Source organism: Anolis sagrei, chromosome 9, assembly GCF_037176765.1.
Source record: "Anolis sagrei isolate rAnoSag1 chromosome 9, rAnoSag1.mat, whole genome shotgun sequence".
In the NCBI taxonomy this organism is placed as follows: domain Eukaryota; kingdom Metazoa; phylum Chordata; class Lepidosauria; order Squamata; family Dactyloidae; genus Anolis; species Anolis sagrei.
Window position 1 is genome coordinate 23,368,803 of NC_090029.1, and position 19,223 is coordinate 23,388,025.

General features: G+C 41.0%; 1 protein-coding gene across 1 annotated transcript in view; it reads right to left on the reverse strand.

Moving 5' to 3' along the window:
- Nucleotides 1–19,223, reverse strand: part of SPG11 (SPG11 vesicle trafficking associated, spatacsin) — a 48,009-nt gene that overhangs the window by 20,542 nt on the left and 8,244 nt on the right. The window contains exons 8-21 of the mRNA XM_060755410.2: nt 17,866–17,998; nt 17,500–17,655; nt 15,254–15,432; nt 14,685–14,861; nt 14,011–14,082; nt 13,577–13,704; nt 11,341–11,513; nt 9,995–10,193; nt 9,689–9,892; nt 8,660–8,766; nt 6,253–6,398; nt 4,569–4,721; nt 2,941–3,007; nt 155–320 (exon numbers count right to left, since the gene is read on the reverse strand). Coding sequence (XP_060611393.2) covers nt 155–320; nt 2,941–3,007; nt 4,569–4,721; nt 6,253–6,398; nt 8,660–8,766; nt 9,689–9,892; nt 9,995–10,193; nt 11,341–11,513; nt 13,577–13,704; nt 14,011–14,082; nt 14,685–14,861; nt 15,254–15,432; nt 17,500–17,655; nt 17,866–17,998 — 2,060 coding nt within the window. The remainder of the gene's footprint in view (nt 1–154; nt 321–2,940; nt 3,008–4,568; nt 4,722–6,252; nt 6,399–8,659; nt 8,767–9,688; nt 9,893–9,994; nt 10,194–11,340; nt 11,514–13,576; nt 13,705–14,010; nt 14,083–14,684; nt 14,862–15,253; nt 15,433–17,499; nt 17,656–17,865; nt 17,999–19,223) is intronic.

The window sequence follows — 19,223 nt, forward strand, 5'->3', positions numbered from 1 at the left end:
TAATAATAGCAGAGTAAAATGATAAATAACCTTGACTCGAGTATAAGCTGAGGGGGGCCTTTTCAGCTTAAAAAAAGGGCTGAAAAACAAGGCTTATACTTGAGTATATACAATATATGCGTTTCCGGAACCTCGCTGTCTTGAAGGTACTCACAGCTGCTTTGGGGTCTTGCTTTTCGCCAGCTGCTGAACTATAAGAGTCCCGAAAGCGAAAGAAGGGCGTTCGTGGCACAAATAGTAGGAGAAATCCAGGCGTTCAATAACGGCGTATTTGTTGACAAGAGCCGGGCAGGAGAAATGGGGGAGATCGCTACCAATATCTAGGCAGAAGAAACAGTGGACACATGCATCACTCTCCCATGGGACCAATTTTCCGGGCGACAACTAGACTTCTCCTGTATCAAATGGGCGGAAAGAACCCCCAAAAGCCTTCTCTGCTTCTTGAAGAATATGCTACCCTTAGTCACTAGGGCCGAGGTTAAACCCTTGTGCCGGCAGGACTGAAGACTGACAGGTCAGAGGTTCAAATGCGAGGAGAGCGTGGATGAGCTCCCTCTGTCAGCTCCAGCTCCCCATAAGGGGACATGAGAGAAGCCTCTCACAAAGATGGTCAAACATCAAAACATCCAGGCATCCCCTGGGCAAAGTCCTTGCATACAGCCAGACTCTCACACCAGAAGCGACTTGCAGTTTCTCAAGTCGCTCCTGACACGAAACAAAAGTCACTAGGGCTAGATCTACATTGCCACATAATGCAGTGAACCCAATTACATGGCAGTGCAGTCATATAATCCAGTTCAGTGCAATTAATCTGCATTCTGGAACTGCAGTGGAGTTAAATCTTTCATGGTAATAGGCCAAGAAAATCATAGAATCATATAGGAGAGAGACCCCTTGTTGCACTCTAGCACTGGAACACCTTTTCACCCATCATCACACCACAGTCCAGTAACACTATCTTAAAAAGTTTATTAAGGAAAGCAGACACAAAGAAAAAAAGAAGGGTACCTCCAAAAGTAGAATAGAAAATAGAAAATAGCAGTTATCCAAAAAATAAGAAATACAAAACAGAAGTAATCCAAAAATGGAAAATTACATAAAAACAAGAGAACCAGATTCCACAGCAGTTATTCAAACATTAATCCATAAACCAGTAAACAAGAGGTTCTTCCAAGGCAAACCCTTACAGGAACAAAGACATGAGTCAGAACAGGAAACTTGAATCATGAACTTGAGAGCAGAGACAGGAAAATCATCCTTTAGCATAATAATAATAATAATAATAATAATAATAATAATAATAATAATAATAATTTATTTATTTGACCAGTCATATGACCATTTCAAAATATGACAGAGACAGGAAAATCATATGACCTTTAGCAAAGTTGTTTCCTCTGAGAGGCCTGAAGCCAATCCACTTAATTTAAGCCTATCCAGACACCCCTGACATTATACCGAATACACTTGGACTTCAAGGTCTTCTCACGGAGTCTATGAGAATATCTAGTTTGTCTGTTTTTTACTTCCTCTGTTCTCAGGTCTAATCCAGTTTCCTGGGAAAACTACCCATCAGCCTAAGGACTTTCACTTTGCCCTGTTGCTTGGGAATCCCAAACATCAGCCTCCTCTGCTTCAGCCTCATCTGCCTGCAATTTTCTCTGATCTGAGGCCTGCAATTCTCTCCAATCACACACAGACTCCTCATTTTGAAATCCAACATCCCCCTCATCCTCTGACAAATCCTCATTCGCTTCATGTGCTACAATACCGCCAAAGGCCATCCAGTCCAACCCCCTTCTGCCAGAAGAGAAAGCACAATCAAAACCCTCCCAACAGATTGTCTATTCCAAAGCCTCCAAGGAAGGAGGTTCCACCGGATTCCAAGGTAGAGACTTCCACTGCTGAATAGCTCTGACACTCAGGAAGTTCTTCCTACTATTCAATTGGAATTTCCTTTCCTGACATTTGAACCCATGGCTCCTGTTGCACTCCAGAGCAGGAAACAGGGCCCTCTTGTCATTAATACACCACACCTTGGTTTAGGAAAAATACAATCCTTTTTATTGAATGATGAATATAAAATAGATAGAAGTCCAAAGGTTAAAAAGCCAAAATGAAACAGCAAACACCAATGTCCAGAAAGCTTGCAGAAAATCCAAAGCAGTAATGACCAGAAAACTTTCAATAGAAATCCATGAACAGATTAGCCCCCTGCTAATCTCACTTGAAGCCAGAAATTCCCTTAGAGACCAGACCACTGGAAACTGGAAAACCCAGGAGGTTTGTACTTGATACTAAATGATGCTTGGTCTGAGGAAAGCTCCCTCACAGCCACTCTTAAATCCCAAAAATTGATTCCGGCTAACTCTAATCTTTGGTTTCAGTTGTCGGATTCTTTCGGACATACGTAAACATTGAGCCTCCCTGCGATTCTGGCTTATCTCCAAACTGTGGCTGTTATCATTGACCCAGCCAGGTGTCAAGCTATCTTCTCTCAGTCTGACAGAAACTTTCTCATGAGAACTTGGCTTTTCCCTTGAAGCCTCTAAATCAAAGCCTGTAGTATTTTTATTGCCCAAAGTGTCTCCATCTTGAGCCTGTCCTCATTGATCACTTCAGCCTCACTATCCAAACTGGGCCCATCAACATTAGCATCAACATTAGCATCAGTGTTAGAGAATACAATCAGAGATTCAGGCTCAGGTTCACACACAGGCTGAATCCCAACAGCTCCATTGATTCCTGGTCTCCAGGACAACAGAAAACAAGGTCTGCTCCCTGTTCCTTGTGGCATCACTTCAAATAGCTGGGACCAAAGAACCTTTCCTTCAAGCACCTTGGGCCTATTTACAAGCACGTGACTCCCTCTCTGTATGACATGGTGGGAAACTCCACCCACCATGCATTTTATTGAGACATTGTGGGTCTGTTACTTACCAGGAATGGCAAGCACATTGGTTGACTGCCATCCAAACAATTTTGCAGGGTCAAACGGAGCTAATGACTGAAAAAAATTGAAAACAAGGCATTAACATTCCAGGGAGTTTAAAAAAAGAATAAACAGGTGATAAGCCTCGATAGCATGGCGTTTCTGGCCCTTCCTTGCTGTGTAAAGTCTAGGAATCTCACACAAGAAGGAGGTGCACTGCAGGCTTAGAGCTGGGAAATCAGAAGTACTCAGGGCTTTTTCTCACTTTGTGTTATAACCCAGGAACAAAAATCGTGTTACATAGTGCCGTCAATTATTAATTGCACAATAGCATTAGGTCGAAAACAATGATGCAGAAATAAAAATTTGTCAGGATATGATGCTGTGACACAAAATGTACAAATCTGATAGGCAACGAAATGACTTACTGTATATTGTTGGGGGGATTTGGGGTGAATTTAAATGTAATTTTAATTGTATTCACTGTATTTTAACTTTATAGTCACGATTTTTAAAATTTTTGTATTTGCTTTGTTTTAAATTGTCGTTAGATTGTGTGGCATGCTGCAAATCCCTTCTGGTGTAAGAGAATCAGCCGTCTACAAAAATGTTGCTCAGGGGATGCCCAGATGTGTTACAATCCTTCGGGGAAGCATCTCGAGCACTGAGAATTACCTGGGAAGGAATCCCACTGGAGCATTGCAGCACAACCAAAATAACTGGGAGTCACTCTGGACCGTGCTCTAAAGAAGAACCGCTTGACTATCAAGCAAAAAGTGAGCGCTAGAAACAATATCATACAAAAGCTGACAGGTACAACCTAGGGATCACAACCAGACACAGTGAAGACATCTGTCCTTTTGCTTTGCTATTCTGCCGCTGAATATGCATGCCCAGATACATTTGATCACGCTAAAACAGTGGATGTAGTTCTTAATGAGACATGCCGCATTATCACGGGATGTCTACGCCCTACACCACTGGAGAAATTATACTGTTTATCCAGTATTGCACCACATGACATCCATCAGGAAGTAGCAGTCAATAATGAAAGGACCAAGGCAGTGACATCTCTGGCCCACCCCCTGTTCAGATATGCCAACACCAGCATGCCAACACCTTAAATCAAGAAATAGCTTTCTAAGATCTACAGAAATACTTGCAGTAACACCTCAGCAAGCCAGAGTCCAAAAGTGGCAGGCAAACACCTGGAACCTCAATCTGTGGCTGATACCAAATGAGAGACTCCCTCCTGGGCACACAGAAGACTGGGCAACTTGGAAGGCACTGAACAGGCTGTACTCTGGCACCACAAGATGTAGAGCCAACCTTAAGAAATGGGGCCACAAGGTGGAGTCCACGACATGCGAGTGTGGAGAAGAGCAAACCACAGACCACCTACTACAATGCAACCTGATCCCCTGCCACATTCACAATGGAGGACCTTCATATAGCAACACCAGAGGCACTCCAAGTGGCCAGCTTCTGGTCAAAGGACATTTAGCATAATGCCAAGTTTTTAACTATGTTTGTGTTTTTAAATACATTACAATTGTATCCTCAATTCATTTCTGACAAATAAATTATATTGAGTTTCCACAGGGAGGGGTATAAATGATGATGATAATAGTAATACCTGAAGAAGGTGGTAGAGGGAGATGTCTGATGGGAGGAGTCCATGGGCAGCGCACTGGGGAAAGAGGGCTGCCCTGAGCTTCGGATATGGAGCAAGGGCCATGCGGAACAGCTGCGTGTCCACCTTCTCCCCTCGGTCTCCGTTCTGAACCACCTGCAACAAAGAAGAGACAGGAAATACTATTGAGACAAAGCGTGTGGCACAAGGTGTTATTTGCATCTGGGATGAATGGGACAGCTCCATCCCTTTCAAGAGAGTGAACTGTCGGTGTACAAAATTATTATTAACCAGCTGTACCTGGCCACGCGTTGCTGTGGCCCATTGTGGAGAAATAGGAAAGAAAGAAAAGAGGTAGAACTGGTTTCTAAGCAATCAATACACAACTGAAGCAGCAAAGTGTCAACCTAATATAAGCCCATTTCAGTCTCCTCGAGGCCAAAGGGTTATATGGATGTGTGGAAGGGCCCTGGGTTACCTGAGTCCACACTGCCATATAACCCAGTTCAGAGATGTTATATAGGTATTATTATTGTTATTATTATTACAGACATATAGATATTACTTTAGGCATATAGATATTATTCTTATAGACACAAATATTATTATTAAAGATATATAGATATTATTATTATAGACACAAATACTATTATTAAAGATATATAGCTATTATTATAGATGCTATCTATTTATTTATTTCTTATAAAAAGGATTGTGGGGGGGGGGGGTGTTCTTTTAATGCATGCTCTGTTTAGTCATTTAGCTTTGTGGGGTTTTTAAGATCTTTCCAGTTAATTTTTTCTGGGTTTCTTTTAGTGAAGGACATACATTGGTTTAATGTATTGTGGCCAAATACGATGCCAATCGTCCAGTGGTTTTTGAGTTATGTTAATCCCACAAACGAACATTACATTTTTATTTTTATAGACTAGCCGTCCCCTGCCACGCGTTGCTGTGGCCCACATGGGGGTTCTGTGTGGGAAGTTTGGCCCAATTCTATTGTTGGTGGGGTTCAAAATGCTCTGTGATTGTAGGTGAACTATAAATCCCAGCAACTACAACTCCCAAATGTCAAGATTCTATTTTCCCAAAATTCCATCTGTGTTCACATTTGGGCATATTGAGTATTCGTGTAGAGTTTGGTCCAGATCCATCATTGTTTGAGTCCCAAGTGATCTCTGGATGTAGGTGAACTACAACTCCAAAACCAAAGGACACTGCCCACCAAACCCTTCCAGTATTTTCTGTTGGTCATGAAAGAATTGTGTGCCAAGTTTGGTTCAATTCCATCGTTGGTGGGGTTCAGAATGCTCTTTGATTGTAGGTGAACTATAAATCCCAGCAACTACAACTCCCAAATGACAAAATCAATTTTTGAGTGAAGGACATACGTTGGGTTGTTAGGTGTCTTGTGTCCAAATTTGGTGTCAATTTGTCCAGTGGTTTTTGAGTTATGTTAATCCCACAAATGAACATTACATTTTTATTTGTATAGATACTAGTCCTGTGCATTTGTATAGAATCGCAATTCGTTTGGTTTGTTTCATTTGTCAGCCCCCCGCTTTCATTTTTGCGTGCCTTCCGAAAATTGGTACCTTTTTGAATGAGCTTTTCTGTTCCGCGTCTGAAAGAATAAAAAAATTTGGACCATTGGCCAACATGGGCAGGCAAATACCCCACTGCTCACCTGGTCGATCCCTCCTGGGCTGTACATGGTTGTGGCAAGAGCCAGCAAAGTCCGTCCCTCCAGCAGCATAGTGCTCACACTGGCCTGGTTGCTGGGAATCAGGATCTGGGCATTGGCCAGGCTGGCCTGGAAAATCAACGCTGTATCTGGGGAAGAGAAGGAGACACGCCGATAGCGTTTTCACTCAGAGACATTCACACACAGTGGTCTTAAAAGGCTGTAACTCCCAACCAAGAGTCCAGAGAGGAACACCTCCAGCAACTCCAAAGACCAGATCAAGCTGGTGTTGATGCACCAATATCTCTAGTCCCTTTACTTTCCAATCAAAGACTAGAAATGAGGAGATTAGACAATGTGATTGGACAATGTTTTTAACAGGAGACTCTAATGTTCATGTTTTTATTGATTTTGTTATAGCTTTATTATCCAGCTGTTTTTATTGTATTCAAATTGCATTTTATGGTCTTGGCACCAATTGTAAACAGTCCCGAGTCAACTGCAAGCTGAGAGAGACGGTATTCAAAGTGCTGGTTTTCACCTATGAAACCCTACACGGTTCCGGCCCAGTTTACTTGTCTGAATGTATTCTCCCCTATGAACCATCAAGACAATTAAGATTTTCTGGTGCGGCCCTGCTCTCGGTCCCGCCACTTTCGTAATCGCATCTGGCGGGAACGAGAGACAGGGCCTTTTCTGTGGTGGCTCCTCGGCTATGGAACTCTCTCCTGATTGAGATCAGATCTGCCCCCTCCCTTCTGTCCTTCAGGAGGCTGGTGAAGTCCTGGCTATGGAAGGAAGCATTCCCAGAGTAATGGCTGAAATCGGCTACAGAACAAAGTTATCGACCACAAATACAGACTGAGTTGGACATGATTTTATCTTGGTGATTTGGCTTATTTGTAATTTTAATCATCATGTATTTTAACTTGTTATTATAGGATGTTTTTAGATTGTACTATTAGCATTGAATCCTTGCTGTAAGCCGGTCTGAGTCGCTCTACGGAGGTTGAGAAGATCGGGATATAAAAGTTTTAAATACTGTATATACTCAAGTATAATGCTAGTTTTTCAGTCCTTTTTTTAGGCTGAAAAAGTCCCCCTTGGCTTATACTCGAGACAAGGGTATTTATTATTTTACTCTGTTGTTGTTGTTCTTATAATTATTATAATTATTATTATAATTATAATAATAATTATTATTATTTCATTCATTATTTTATTCTATTTATTATTATTATCTTTATCATTTTACTCTATTATTATACATTTATTATTTGGCGCAGTGGGGTAAACCCCTGTGCCGGCAGGACTGAAGACCGACAGCTCGCAGGTTCAAATCCGGGGAGAGGCGGATGAGCTCCCTTTATCAGCTCCAGCTCCTCATACGGGGAAATGAGAGAAGCCTCCCACAAGGATGATAAAAACATCAAATCATCTGGGCGTCCCCTGCGCAACGTCCTTGCTGACGGCCAATTCTCTCACACCAGGAGTCACTCCTGACACGACAAAAAAAACTAACTGCATAATTGTTGTTATTGCTACATTCATTATTTTACTCTTTTTATTATTGTTGTTACATTTATTGTTACTCTCTTTATTATTATTGGAAGGATACGTAAGTACATTTACATTGAAGAAGGTAAACAATCAATTAATCAGAGTTGGGCAGTCTTATCTCAAATTACCATTTTTGTAAATATTGAAAAATATATAACCTACTGATTTCTCAATTAATGTAATTTAATTGGTATCTATTTTTATTTTGCAATTTACCCATAGCGGCTGCATTTCCCACCCTCGGCTTATACTTGAGTCAATCCGTTTTCTCGGTTTTTGTGGTAAAATTAGGTGCCTTGGCTTATATTCAGATTGGCTTATACTCGAGTATATATGGTAAATAAATAAAAATATATAAATATAGTAAGTAGGTAAGTAAGTATGTAAAGATTAAAAATACAAATAGTTTAATTCTGCAGAAGAACTAAAGCAGAAATTGGCAAACTTGAGCCCTCCATGTGTTTTGGACCTCAACTCCCATCATTCCTAACAGCCTCAGGCCCTTTGCCTTTCCCTCTTAGCCGCTTCTCTTCACCTCTCACCCAAATCTATTACCGTCTTGGTGCTAATCAATGCTTATTTCTCCCATATTCCTTCACTCTTAACTTCTTTTTTTCTTCCTCCTCAACACTCTTTAACCTCTTCTTCCTTATGACACTCACCTTACATTTCCTGGCCCCAACACTGATAAAAAGTAATTTCCGCTCACAAAACCCCAAAAGCAAAGGCAGGTCCAGATGAGGCGGATTTCCCCCTGAGGAGTCTGAGGACTCATCATCCTCTCTATTCCACCAGAACTGCATTAGGGACATTTTAAAAATGCAACCAAATTACCGACACAGGGTCCTACCTTCAGGGCTGCTGGCAATGCTCCGGCACTGAACTAGAAATTCGAACCACGGATGAGCTTCGTGCAAGGCTTTATCGTTTAAAACAGAGCAGTTTGAAGGATATAAACTGGAAAAAATGAAGGGGAAGCATCTGTTCATGCGCCATAGAGAAAAACGAAGTGCTTTCATTTCCCAAGTATCTGTTTCATGCACCATAGAGGAAAAGGAAGCACTCTCCTTTCCCAACCAATGCGGGAAAGTTGGAGAGAGAGACACATGAAGGGATCTTTGCTTCACGAGTTCAATGTTTTGTCGAGGACAGTGTTTCTCAACCTGGGGGTCAGGAGCCCTGGTTGGGTCGCAAGGAAGGTGTCATGGGGGTTCTGTGTGGGAAGTCTGACTCAGTACTATCATTGGTGGGGTTCAGAATGCTCTTTGATTTAGATGAACTATAAATCCCAAGAACGACAACTCTCAAGTCGAGGTCTATTTCCCCCAAACTACACCAGTGTTCACATATGGGCATGTTGAGTATACATGCCAAGTTTGTTTCAGATCCATCATTGTTTGAGTCCACAGTACTCCCTGGATGTAGGTGAACTACAACTCCCAAACTCTAGGTCAATGCCCACCAAAGCCTTCCAGTATTTTCTATTGGTCATGGGAGTTCTGTGTGCCAAGTTTGGTTCAATTCCATCTTTGGTGGAGTTCAGAATACTCTTTGATTGTAGGTGAACTATAAATCCCAGCAACTACAACTCCCAAATGACAAAATCAATCCCCAAACCCCACCAGTATTCAAATTTGGGCGTATCAGATATTTGTGCCAAATGTTGTCCAGTGAATGAAAATACATCCTGCGTATCTGATATTTACATTACGATTCATAACAGTAGCAAAATTACCGTTATGAAGTAGCAACAAAAATAATGTTATGGTTGGGGGTCACTACAACATGAGAAATTGTATTAAGGGGTTGTGGTATTAGGAAGATTGAGAACCACTGCTCTAGGAGATACACACAACGATCTCTGAACATGCGTTCCTACCTATAGTAGTCCAAATAAGTGTAGAGAAGATGATCCAGCCCATGCTCTAAACAGTAGAGGATGAAACGGCCATGGAAATCCCTGCCATCTGGAGATGTGTATCGTGGGACCGGGTGTGGATTCTGCATCACTCCTCCCACAAGGGTCAGCCTATGCAGGAGGCATTCAAAACTGTCCAGTTCTGTCGGCACAAAAGTCCCATTTCTAAGCAAGACAAAACAGAGCAAGAGTTGCACGCAAAGCAAGCGATGGAGTTGCCAAATAAAACATTACATGACTAATAATCCCCATGAAAAGGGCACAAACCTGGCCAGGTTATCCAAGATTTCATTTTGCATGTAGGGACTGCACAACGTGCTCTGGTTTATGGTCTCGATAGTTAGCTGGGGCCATTTTGCGTTCCTTTCTTGCTGCTGGGAGTCTGCCATCCATGAACTAATATTTGCCCAGTCCTGCCAAGAGGACAGATACATCCACAGCACCTCCGGTTTACATGACTTGAGTTCTGCGTTTTCAAACATCCAATACATGTCATCAGTGTGAATGCTTGTACGTGACACACTGGCAAATACCTATGTCAAACGACATTCCTTTCTACCAGAGCCAAATAAAACATTCCTAATTTGGAATCACATATGAATACCAGCACCATCCGCTGCTCTGAGATCAGAATGAAGATAGGAGCCATAAAGGCAGTTCCATATTGTCTCCTTCACTGTGCTTATAATATAATATAATATAATATAATAATATAATATAATATAATACAATATAATATAATATAATGTATATACATATGATATTGATAATATCATAATGTATTACAATATAATGCTAATAATATGATATTATAATTATATATTTTATATTAAATGTAATATTACTAATAATATTATAGTATAATGTTATTGTACAATGTAATATATAATATTAATATTGTGCTATGGTAATAATATAATATATTGTATTTACTTTTTACTTGTAAGCCGCTCTGAGTCCCCTTCGGGGTGAGAAGGGCGGCATATAAATGTCGTAAATAAATAAATACTATACAGGGGGAAAAGAGTGAAGGGGGGGGGAGGCAGGGGACAGTTCCACCTTGTCTCCTATGCTATGCTAATAATATAATATTTATTATTTATTTATTTATTTATTATTTGCACTTATTGACCGCCACTCTCAGCCCTAGGGCGACTCGTGGCGGTGAACAGCAACATGGAAAAGACAGTGTACAGCAAATCACGACAACACATACCAAACTACTACTACATAACATACACTAAAAATCCGCTTCGTCGAAATCCTGGGGTCATAGTCAATTTCGTAGTCATAATCCATTCCAGTATCGTTCCAATGTTACACTCAATATTTATAATATTATAATGTAATACAATATAATAGTAATAATATATTATAATTATATATTTTATATTACATGTAATATTACTAATAATATTACAATATAATAGTATAGTACAATATAGTAATATATAACACTGATATTGTACTATGCTAATAATATAATGTATTGTATGTATATATATATCTCTTGTAAGCCTCTTCTGAGTCCCCTTCGGGGTGAGAAGTGCGGCACATAAATGTCATAAATAAATAAATAAATCTTTAGAGTAGAGTATGGAAATGCTTCCTACCTTCAAGAGATCGTTTGGGGAGAAGAATCATCTCTTGTGCAATCTGATCCCACCATTGGGTCCAGTTGAGCATCAGCTTATGTTCTCCTTTGCGCACCCTGTCTTCGTCGCAAGTCAAAAGGGTGTCTAAAGCATCGGTGTGAATAGAAAGGTCTTGTTCTCTCCTCCAATGCCTAGAAATGAAAACAGAACAGTTTCACAAGGTTCAAATGTTTACATCTAGTGATTGGTCCCAAAGGAAATCAAGCTCAAGCTCAAGTTCAAAAACATCACATGCGTAAGTACATACATTTCTATAAGAAAGGAAGAGAACAGGAATGCACTGCAGAATATCCAGAATTTAGCACCGAGTTCTCTCCAGCATTAGACTGGAAGAGCCTACAGTGGTTTAGGAATTTAAAAACAATCTAAACACCTATCTCTTCCAGCAGAAGACCTACACAGCCAGTTTTAAGCATGAATTTTAAACTCGATGTCTTATGTTTAATCTCTGTTCTATATATTTTAATATGTATTTTACAGATATATGTTTTAATGTGTATCTTTTATAGAAATACATTTTAATAGCGGTATTTATATATTTTTACAATGTTTATGCATTTTAATTATGCTGTAACCTTGAGCCACAAGGAGAGACAGCTAAGAATTATTGTTGTTGTTGTTGTTGTTGTTAAGGAGGAGAGAGAAGGCCTGATTCTTGCAGCCCAGGAGCAAGCCATCAGAACAAATGCAATTAAGGCCAGGATTGAAAAATCAGCTGATGACCCAAAATGCAGACTGTGCAAGAAAGCTGATGAAACCATGGATCATATCCTCAGTTGTTGCAAGAAAATCGCACAGACGCACTACAAACAAAGGCACAAGTACCACCTGCCAGTAGTAAAGAAGGGTGGGATCATAAACCTGCAAAGGTAGTGCAAAATGAACACACAAAAATACTGTGCGACTTTTGAATCCAGACTGACAAAGTTTTGGAACACAATACACCAGACATCACAATTGTGGAAAAGAAAAAAGTTTGGATTATTGATGTCGCAATACCAGGTGACAGTCGCACTGAGGAAAAGAAACAGGAAAAACTCAGTCGTTATTAAGAACTCAAAATCGAACAGCAAAGGCTCTGGTATAAACCAGTACAGGTGGTCCCAATGGTAATCAGCACCCTGGGTGCCGTGCCAAAAGATCTCAGCTGGCATTTGGAAACAATATACATTGACAAAATCACGATCTGTCAACTGCAAAAGGCCACCTTACTTGGATCTGTGCACATCATTTGAAAATACATCACACAGTCCTAGACACTTGGGAAGTGTTCAACTTGTGATTTTGTGATACGAAATCCAGCATATATGTCTCGTTTGCTTTGACATACTGTGTTTTTGTGTCAGTAAAATAATAATAGCAATAATAATAATAATAATAATAATAATATCCAGCATATATATCTTGTTTGCTGTGACATACTGTGTTTTTGTGTCAATAATAATAATAATAATAATAATAATAATAATAATAATCTTGTCTGCGGTGACATATTGTGTTTTTGTGTCAGTAAAATAATACTAATGAGTGAGAAGGACAAATGTCTCATCCCTTTCCATAGTTCAGACACTGGCAGCAAGAGACAACCAGGCCCCCACTCTTTCAAAGATAAGCTAAAAATCCAGAAATCCATGCACAAGTCCTCAGCACAGTCATGACTTTGGATAAATATGCATTACCTGGACTGGGCTGGACTCTCTCTATTCTCCTCAAAAGCTCCGGAATAAACACCTTCCACTTGATGCACAAAGTCTATCATTCCCAGACACTTGGGAAGTGTTCAACTTGTGATTTTGTGATACGAAATCCAGCATATATGTCTCGTTTGCTTTGACATACTGTGTTTTTGTGTCAGTAAAATAATAATAGCAATAATAATAATAATAATAATAATAATATCCAGCATATATATCTTGTTTGCTGTGACATACTGTGTTTTTGTGTCAATAATAATAATAATAATAATAATAATAATAATAATAATAATAATCTTGTCTGCGGTGACATATTGTGTTTTTGTGTCAGTAAAATAATACTAATGAGTGAGAAGGACAAATGTCTCATCCCTTTCCCTAGTTCAGACACTGGCAGCAAGAGACAACCAGGCCCCCACTCTTTCAAAGATAAGCTAAAAATCCAGAAATCCATGCACAAGTCCTCAGCACAGTCATGACTTTGGATAAATATGCATTACCTGGACTGGGCTGGACTCTCTCTATTCTCCTCAAAAGCTCCGGAATAAACACCTTCCACTTGATGCACAAAGTCTATCATTTCCTTCTCGGCATCAGAGAAGCCGTTTTCCTCTCGAAGCCTCTCCACCTTTGGGAGTCAGATCAAAACGGGATGTGTTTTAAAAGCTGTAGGAGAATGCAAACTTTCCAGAGAGGGGTGTTATGAAATCACAGATATGGCCAGGAGAAACCAGAGCATGGATATCTATCCCATCCTTGCTTATTGTAACAAACAATGATACATCCATTCAGGATTTCTGCTCCAGCTACTAAAGAGACAGCTCAGCCTTCACTGAGGCTTTGATGTATTAAGGGAGTGAAACACACAAACGTCGGGCTACACCCAAAAAATTATACATACGGACAGGAAAACATCAGTTTTTCCTGCACTCACCAAGTAGTCCCGGACATGCTGATCAGTCACATAGAAGCATATTCTGTGCAGTTGCTCCACCACATTGAAACCCTTACAAAAGTAAAATAAATATATAATGTCAGAAAATGTTTTTTTAATATAATGGTGTGTTTTGATCTACTGTATGTATGTTATTGTATTATTTTATGTTGATGTGTTTGGACTTTGCTGTCCTCTTGTTCAATCCACTAGGAGTGGCAGATTACAAGTAACATTTATTATTATTATTATTATTATTACTACACAAAGTTTGCATAAAGGAAGGCTTTATGGCAGGAGCAAACTACTTCTGGGGCAGGGGGAGAGTTTAAATAGTTGTAAGCCACTTTGAGTCTCTTTTGGGGGAAATAAAAAGGGTGGTATAAATAAAAATAATCATAGTAATTCCAAATGAGTTTAAAATAGGTTTTGCTGGATCATGCTCAGAAATATTTTTCTCCTAAATCAGTCTCCCCTTCTCCCCATCTTTAAGCAGAACATGGTCAAAGAGGAGAAAGATACATCAAATTACAAAGCAGCTCAAGGTACATTATGAATTTCTAAAATCAGCCAATGACCACTTGTTTGCCTTGTAAGGACCAATCCACCCCTCTCTTTGCATGGACACAAACAGAGCAAAACACCCACGTCCAATGCAAACATTTTCTACTCACCATGTTTCTTAAGAGCCTGGAAGCTTCTTTTATGTCGTATTTCAAAAGGCTTTTATAAACCAGATCAAGCCCAATTCGGGTCAGCTCCTTGAGCTGCTGCGCAGGGTTGCGAGTCAGACGGAAAAAAGTCTGAGCCTCTGGCAACTTGTTGTTCAATATGGCTTCCACAACAATCCTCTGGAGAAAAAAAAAGCAAAGAGTTTTTCCCCACCATTTGAAAACATCCTAAAAATCAAATGCCGTCTTCCACCTGAATATGAGGAAGAATTTCCTGACTGTAGAAGCTGTTCAACAGTGGAACTCTCTACTTTGGAATGTGGTGGAAACTTTTAAGGAGAGGCTGGATGGCCATCTATCAGGGTTGCTTTGATTGTGCTTTTCATGTATGGCAGGGAGTTGGACTAGATGGCCCATGGGGTCTCTATGATTCTTGAGAAGTTCAAGAAAAGGTTTAGATGGGGAATGGTCTACATAGATATTTTAATAATGGCATTTAAAGATCTGACATGAGGAACTGGACAGTTTTGGGTCAATTACATCTCAGGAGTTGAAACGAAAGCTCTGGTTACCTCTGTATCCAATGCTTCCCACGCATGGCTTTCCTCTATTGGGGGCACATCCTCTTCCGGGTCACAAAGCAGGGTCACAGCACTGGTTGTCTTGGGAGGGAACTTGATCATGAATGTCCGGAGTCTGGTGATGTAGCTGGTTAACATCTCAACACATCTGTCCAGATTGTCATCCAGTTCTGGGGAGAGCAAGAGGCACATCCGGATGAACTGATGCCTGAAGACCCATCATGATGTCAAAAATACTTTTTGAACCTTAAAAATGCTTTTCAATCCATTTTTTAGGGAGAAAGATTACATTAGGGACTTTCAGAGAAAGAAGTAGGCTCACAGACCCAGTACTGGTTTCATAATAGCAATATTCATTACACAGACAAAAAGGGGAAATATATATTCTGCATTCACTCCACATTCATTCAATCATATTACATTCTCACCATATTCTTCTTCATTCAGCCCATCTTGGAAGGAGGCTGGTGGACAGTTTGTATTCCTCCCAGATCTGCCACACTTTGGAAGAGAAAAGGGTCTTCTTATGTAGCATTTCTGCTGCTGTTGTTTTCGATTGATTGACAACTTGTTACTCAACTGAAACTTGCTGATGCTCCATCAATTCTGGACAGATGTTGTTTTTCTTCCTCAATTAAGGAACCACTGCATTTAACTTCCTTAACTTAGAGCCAATCCAGACAGTACCTTTATCCCAAGAGCTCCTGGTTCAAAATGGAGTGTGTCCAAACGATGCCTCCAGTAAAAGAGGATTAATTCGAGACAAAGCAGCCCATTACACCTGCACCTTTGTGGAAGACTCAGGTCTAATGGGCTATGGCTCTGCGGGAGCATCTAGACAGCCCCTCTAATGTGGGAGTTTCTGCAATAAAAAGAGGGCTGTCCATATGACTTCCTGGACAAACCCAAATGAATTGGCCACAAATCGGGAATTAATTTGATATTGGCGAATTAATTGATAGTGGGTTTATTCCGCACCTTCTAGTGTCTGGACTGCATTCCAGACAGTAGTCCCACAGTTTTCCGGGCTAAATTAGCCCAGAAAACTGTGAGAATACCAACCCCCTCCCCAAAAGCCCCCCAAAGCCCTTTAAAAAACAAAAGTATTTACCAGGCCTCCATTAGAGAGATGCTGGAGCTCTCCTGGCGTGTCTAATGGAGGCCAGGTAAGTACTTTTGTTTTTAAAGGGCTTTTTGGGGAGGGGGTTAGAGTGCCTGGGTGTTCTCCCGGGAAGTTCCAGGATAACATCTGGACACCCACCCCAGAAAGAGCGCACTTACTGTAGTATGTGTAGGTGGGCCTCTGGGAACATCCATGTTTTTTAAATGTGGATGATTCTGGGATAACGGCCTGTCTGGAAGCGCCCTGTGTGGACAGGCCCATGGGGAGTCCTGGGACTTCCCTGCAGCCTATCCATACACCCATCTTGCATCTTCTGGGCTCCTGTACATATGTACATATAATGGTACAATGTACATATAATGGTACATTCCAGGAAGTATGCTGCAAAGCCTAATGGTTGCTGGTTATTTTTTACTTTTTAGGGCTTCTAGGGTGGGGGATGTTTTCTGTCCTAGTGCCCTGCTGTGCATGTGGACACCCCCACCCTGCAAGAAAAGCACACATTTTCTGGAGGGTGTGTGGCATGGAACCCGGTGCAATTACGTTTTTATAATGTGACTGCTCCCGAGTTAAAGGGCTGCGTGGAACCGCCCTTAATGAGTCATGGTCACTGAACATGTAAACTTGTCCTATTTAAACCAGAAGTTCCAAGATTGGTTATCATCAGCAATTTCCTCCAGCAGCACTTTTCATGACACAAGTTAATGCTATCTTCCCCTCTTCCATAATGCCCTTTTCCCAGGTCCCAATTCTCTGAGGATGGTGTCTTCAGCTTTGGCGAGTCTTCATAGCCCCTTAGCCAAATGTCAATCAATCATACAATGTCAATCATACAATTTCATTCATTCATCCACTCATGACACTGAGAGAGGGGACTAAGAAAAACACCTTTTGTACAAGCATAGGATCACAAACCACCCCTCACAACATTGTGACTGGGCTAACACCCATATGCTCTTCTTCTTCTTTCATTGCCTGTGATTTAACACGTTGCATGTATATGTCGCATGTGCTTGCAAAAGGGAATCAATCAAGGAATGGGAACGTTTCATGGTGAGTGCAGAATGACAGGCTGACTCAAACACTATAGCTATTCACATGCAAACAGCTCTACCTTCTCGATGCACAAAAATCTCACAAAGCTGTTTGTTGAGAAAAGACAGGGTGAGATTCAGCAACTGCTCGGAGAAATGCTTGCTCTGCGCTTCCAAATCACTTTCTTGGATTGCCATACACAACAGGTCCAAAGCTGGCCTCAACTCCTTCATGCCTGCAAGAGAACGGGTAAAAAAATAAAACAGAGAAAATACCTTTTGAAAGAAAAAACACAATCTGAAAACACAGGGCACAACCCATATCCAGCAGCCACCCAACAGAGCTCCTGTTCTTTTCAATGTGGTTTTGTGCAGAATTAATTCCATCTCAACCTCGCCCCGGCACAATCACATTCCCAATGTCTTGTGCCCAGAGTTTCACTGACTTTTCAAGTACAGTTCCGTCCCGACGCTTGCTGGCTGGTCTTGCTCTGAGCAAGATGGCGAAGGGCTGAAAAGGTTCTCCTTGTTCTTTAGAAAGAAGTTCACGGTGTCCAACTGACGATTCTCCAGACCTGTCTAAACAAAGACAGGATGCCTGTCAAACAACAAAGGCTCTCCCAGAAGCTCTCACAATTCTGCTTCAGCAATGGGAGACTGGCTGAAGCAGAGTCAGAAATGCCACAGAAGGGGTTAAGTCAATTCCAAGAGAAGATTCTTTTTTTTAAAGAGAGAGACTCCAGAGATTGCAAGAAGCAGTCTCCCAAAAGAGTTGCTGTGAGTTTTCTGGGCTGTCCAGTCATGTTCCAGAAGCATTCTCTCCTGACGTTTCACCCACATCTATGGCACGCATCCTCAGAGGTTGAGTGGTCTGTTGGAAACAAAGCAAGCCTGAGGCCAGTGTGAATGTTGCAATTGGCGACCTTGATTAACATTTAATGACATTGCAGCTTCAAAGCCTGGCTACTTCCTGTCTGGGAGAATCCTTGTTTGGGAGGTGTTAGCTGGCCCTAATTGATTCTTGTCTGGAATTCCCCTGCTTTTTGAGTGTTGTTTTATTTACTGTCCCAATTTTATAGTTATTTATTTATTTATTTACAACCTTTATATCCCGCCCTTCTCACCCTGAAGGGGACTCAGGGCGGCTATTTGTTTATTTTCATAATCTCCTCCTTTCTGTTGAATTGTCCACATAATGCTTCTAGATTTCAATGGCTTCTCTGCGTAGTCTGACCCGGTGGTTGTTAGAGGGGTCCAGCATTTCTGTGTTCTCAAATAATATGCTGTGTCCAGGTTGGTTCATCAGGTGCTCTGCTATGGCTGAGTTCTCAGGTTGAATTAGTCTGCAGTGCCTTTCAGGTTCCTTGATTTGTGTTTGAAAATGAAAATTAACAAAATCTGGCTACCAATATTTTAAAAACTCTAAAATCAGGACAGTCAGTGCTCAAAAAGCAGGGGAATTCCTGACAAGAATCAATCAGGGCCAGTTAAGACATCCCAACAAAGGATTCCCCAAGGCAGGAAGCAGCCAGGCTTCAAAGCTACAAGGCCATTCAATGCTAATCAAGGTGGCCAATTGCAACATTTACACTTACTTCAAGCAGACAAGAGTTCTTTCTCTCACCCTAGACATCATTCCACAGACATATAAACCCCATTTGCCTAGACCTCACAACCTCTCAGGATGCCTGCCATAGATGTGGGTGAAATGTCAGGAAATAATGCTTCTGGAATATGGCCAGACAGCCTAGAAAACTCACAGCAACCCAGTGGTTCTGGCTACAAAAGCCTTCGACAACAAAGT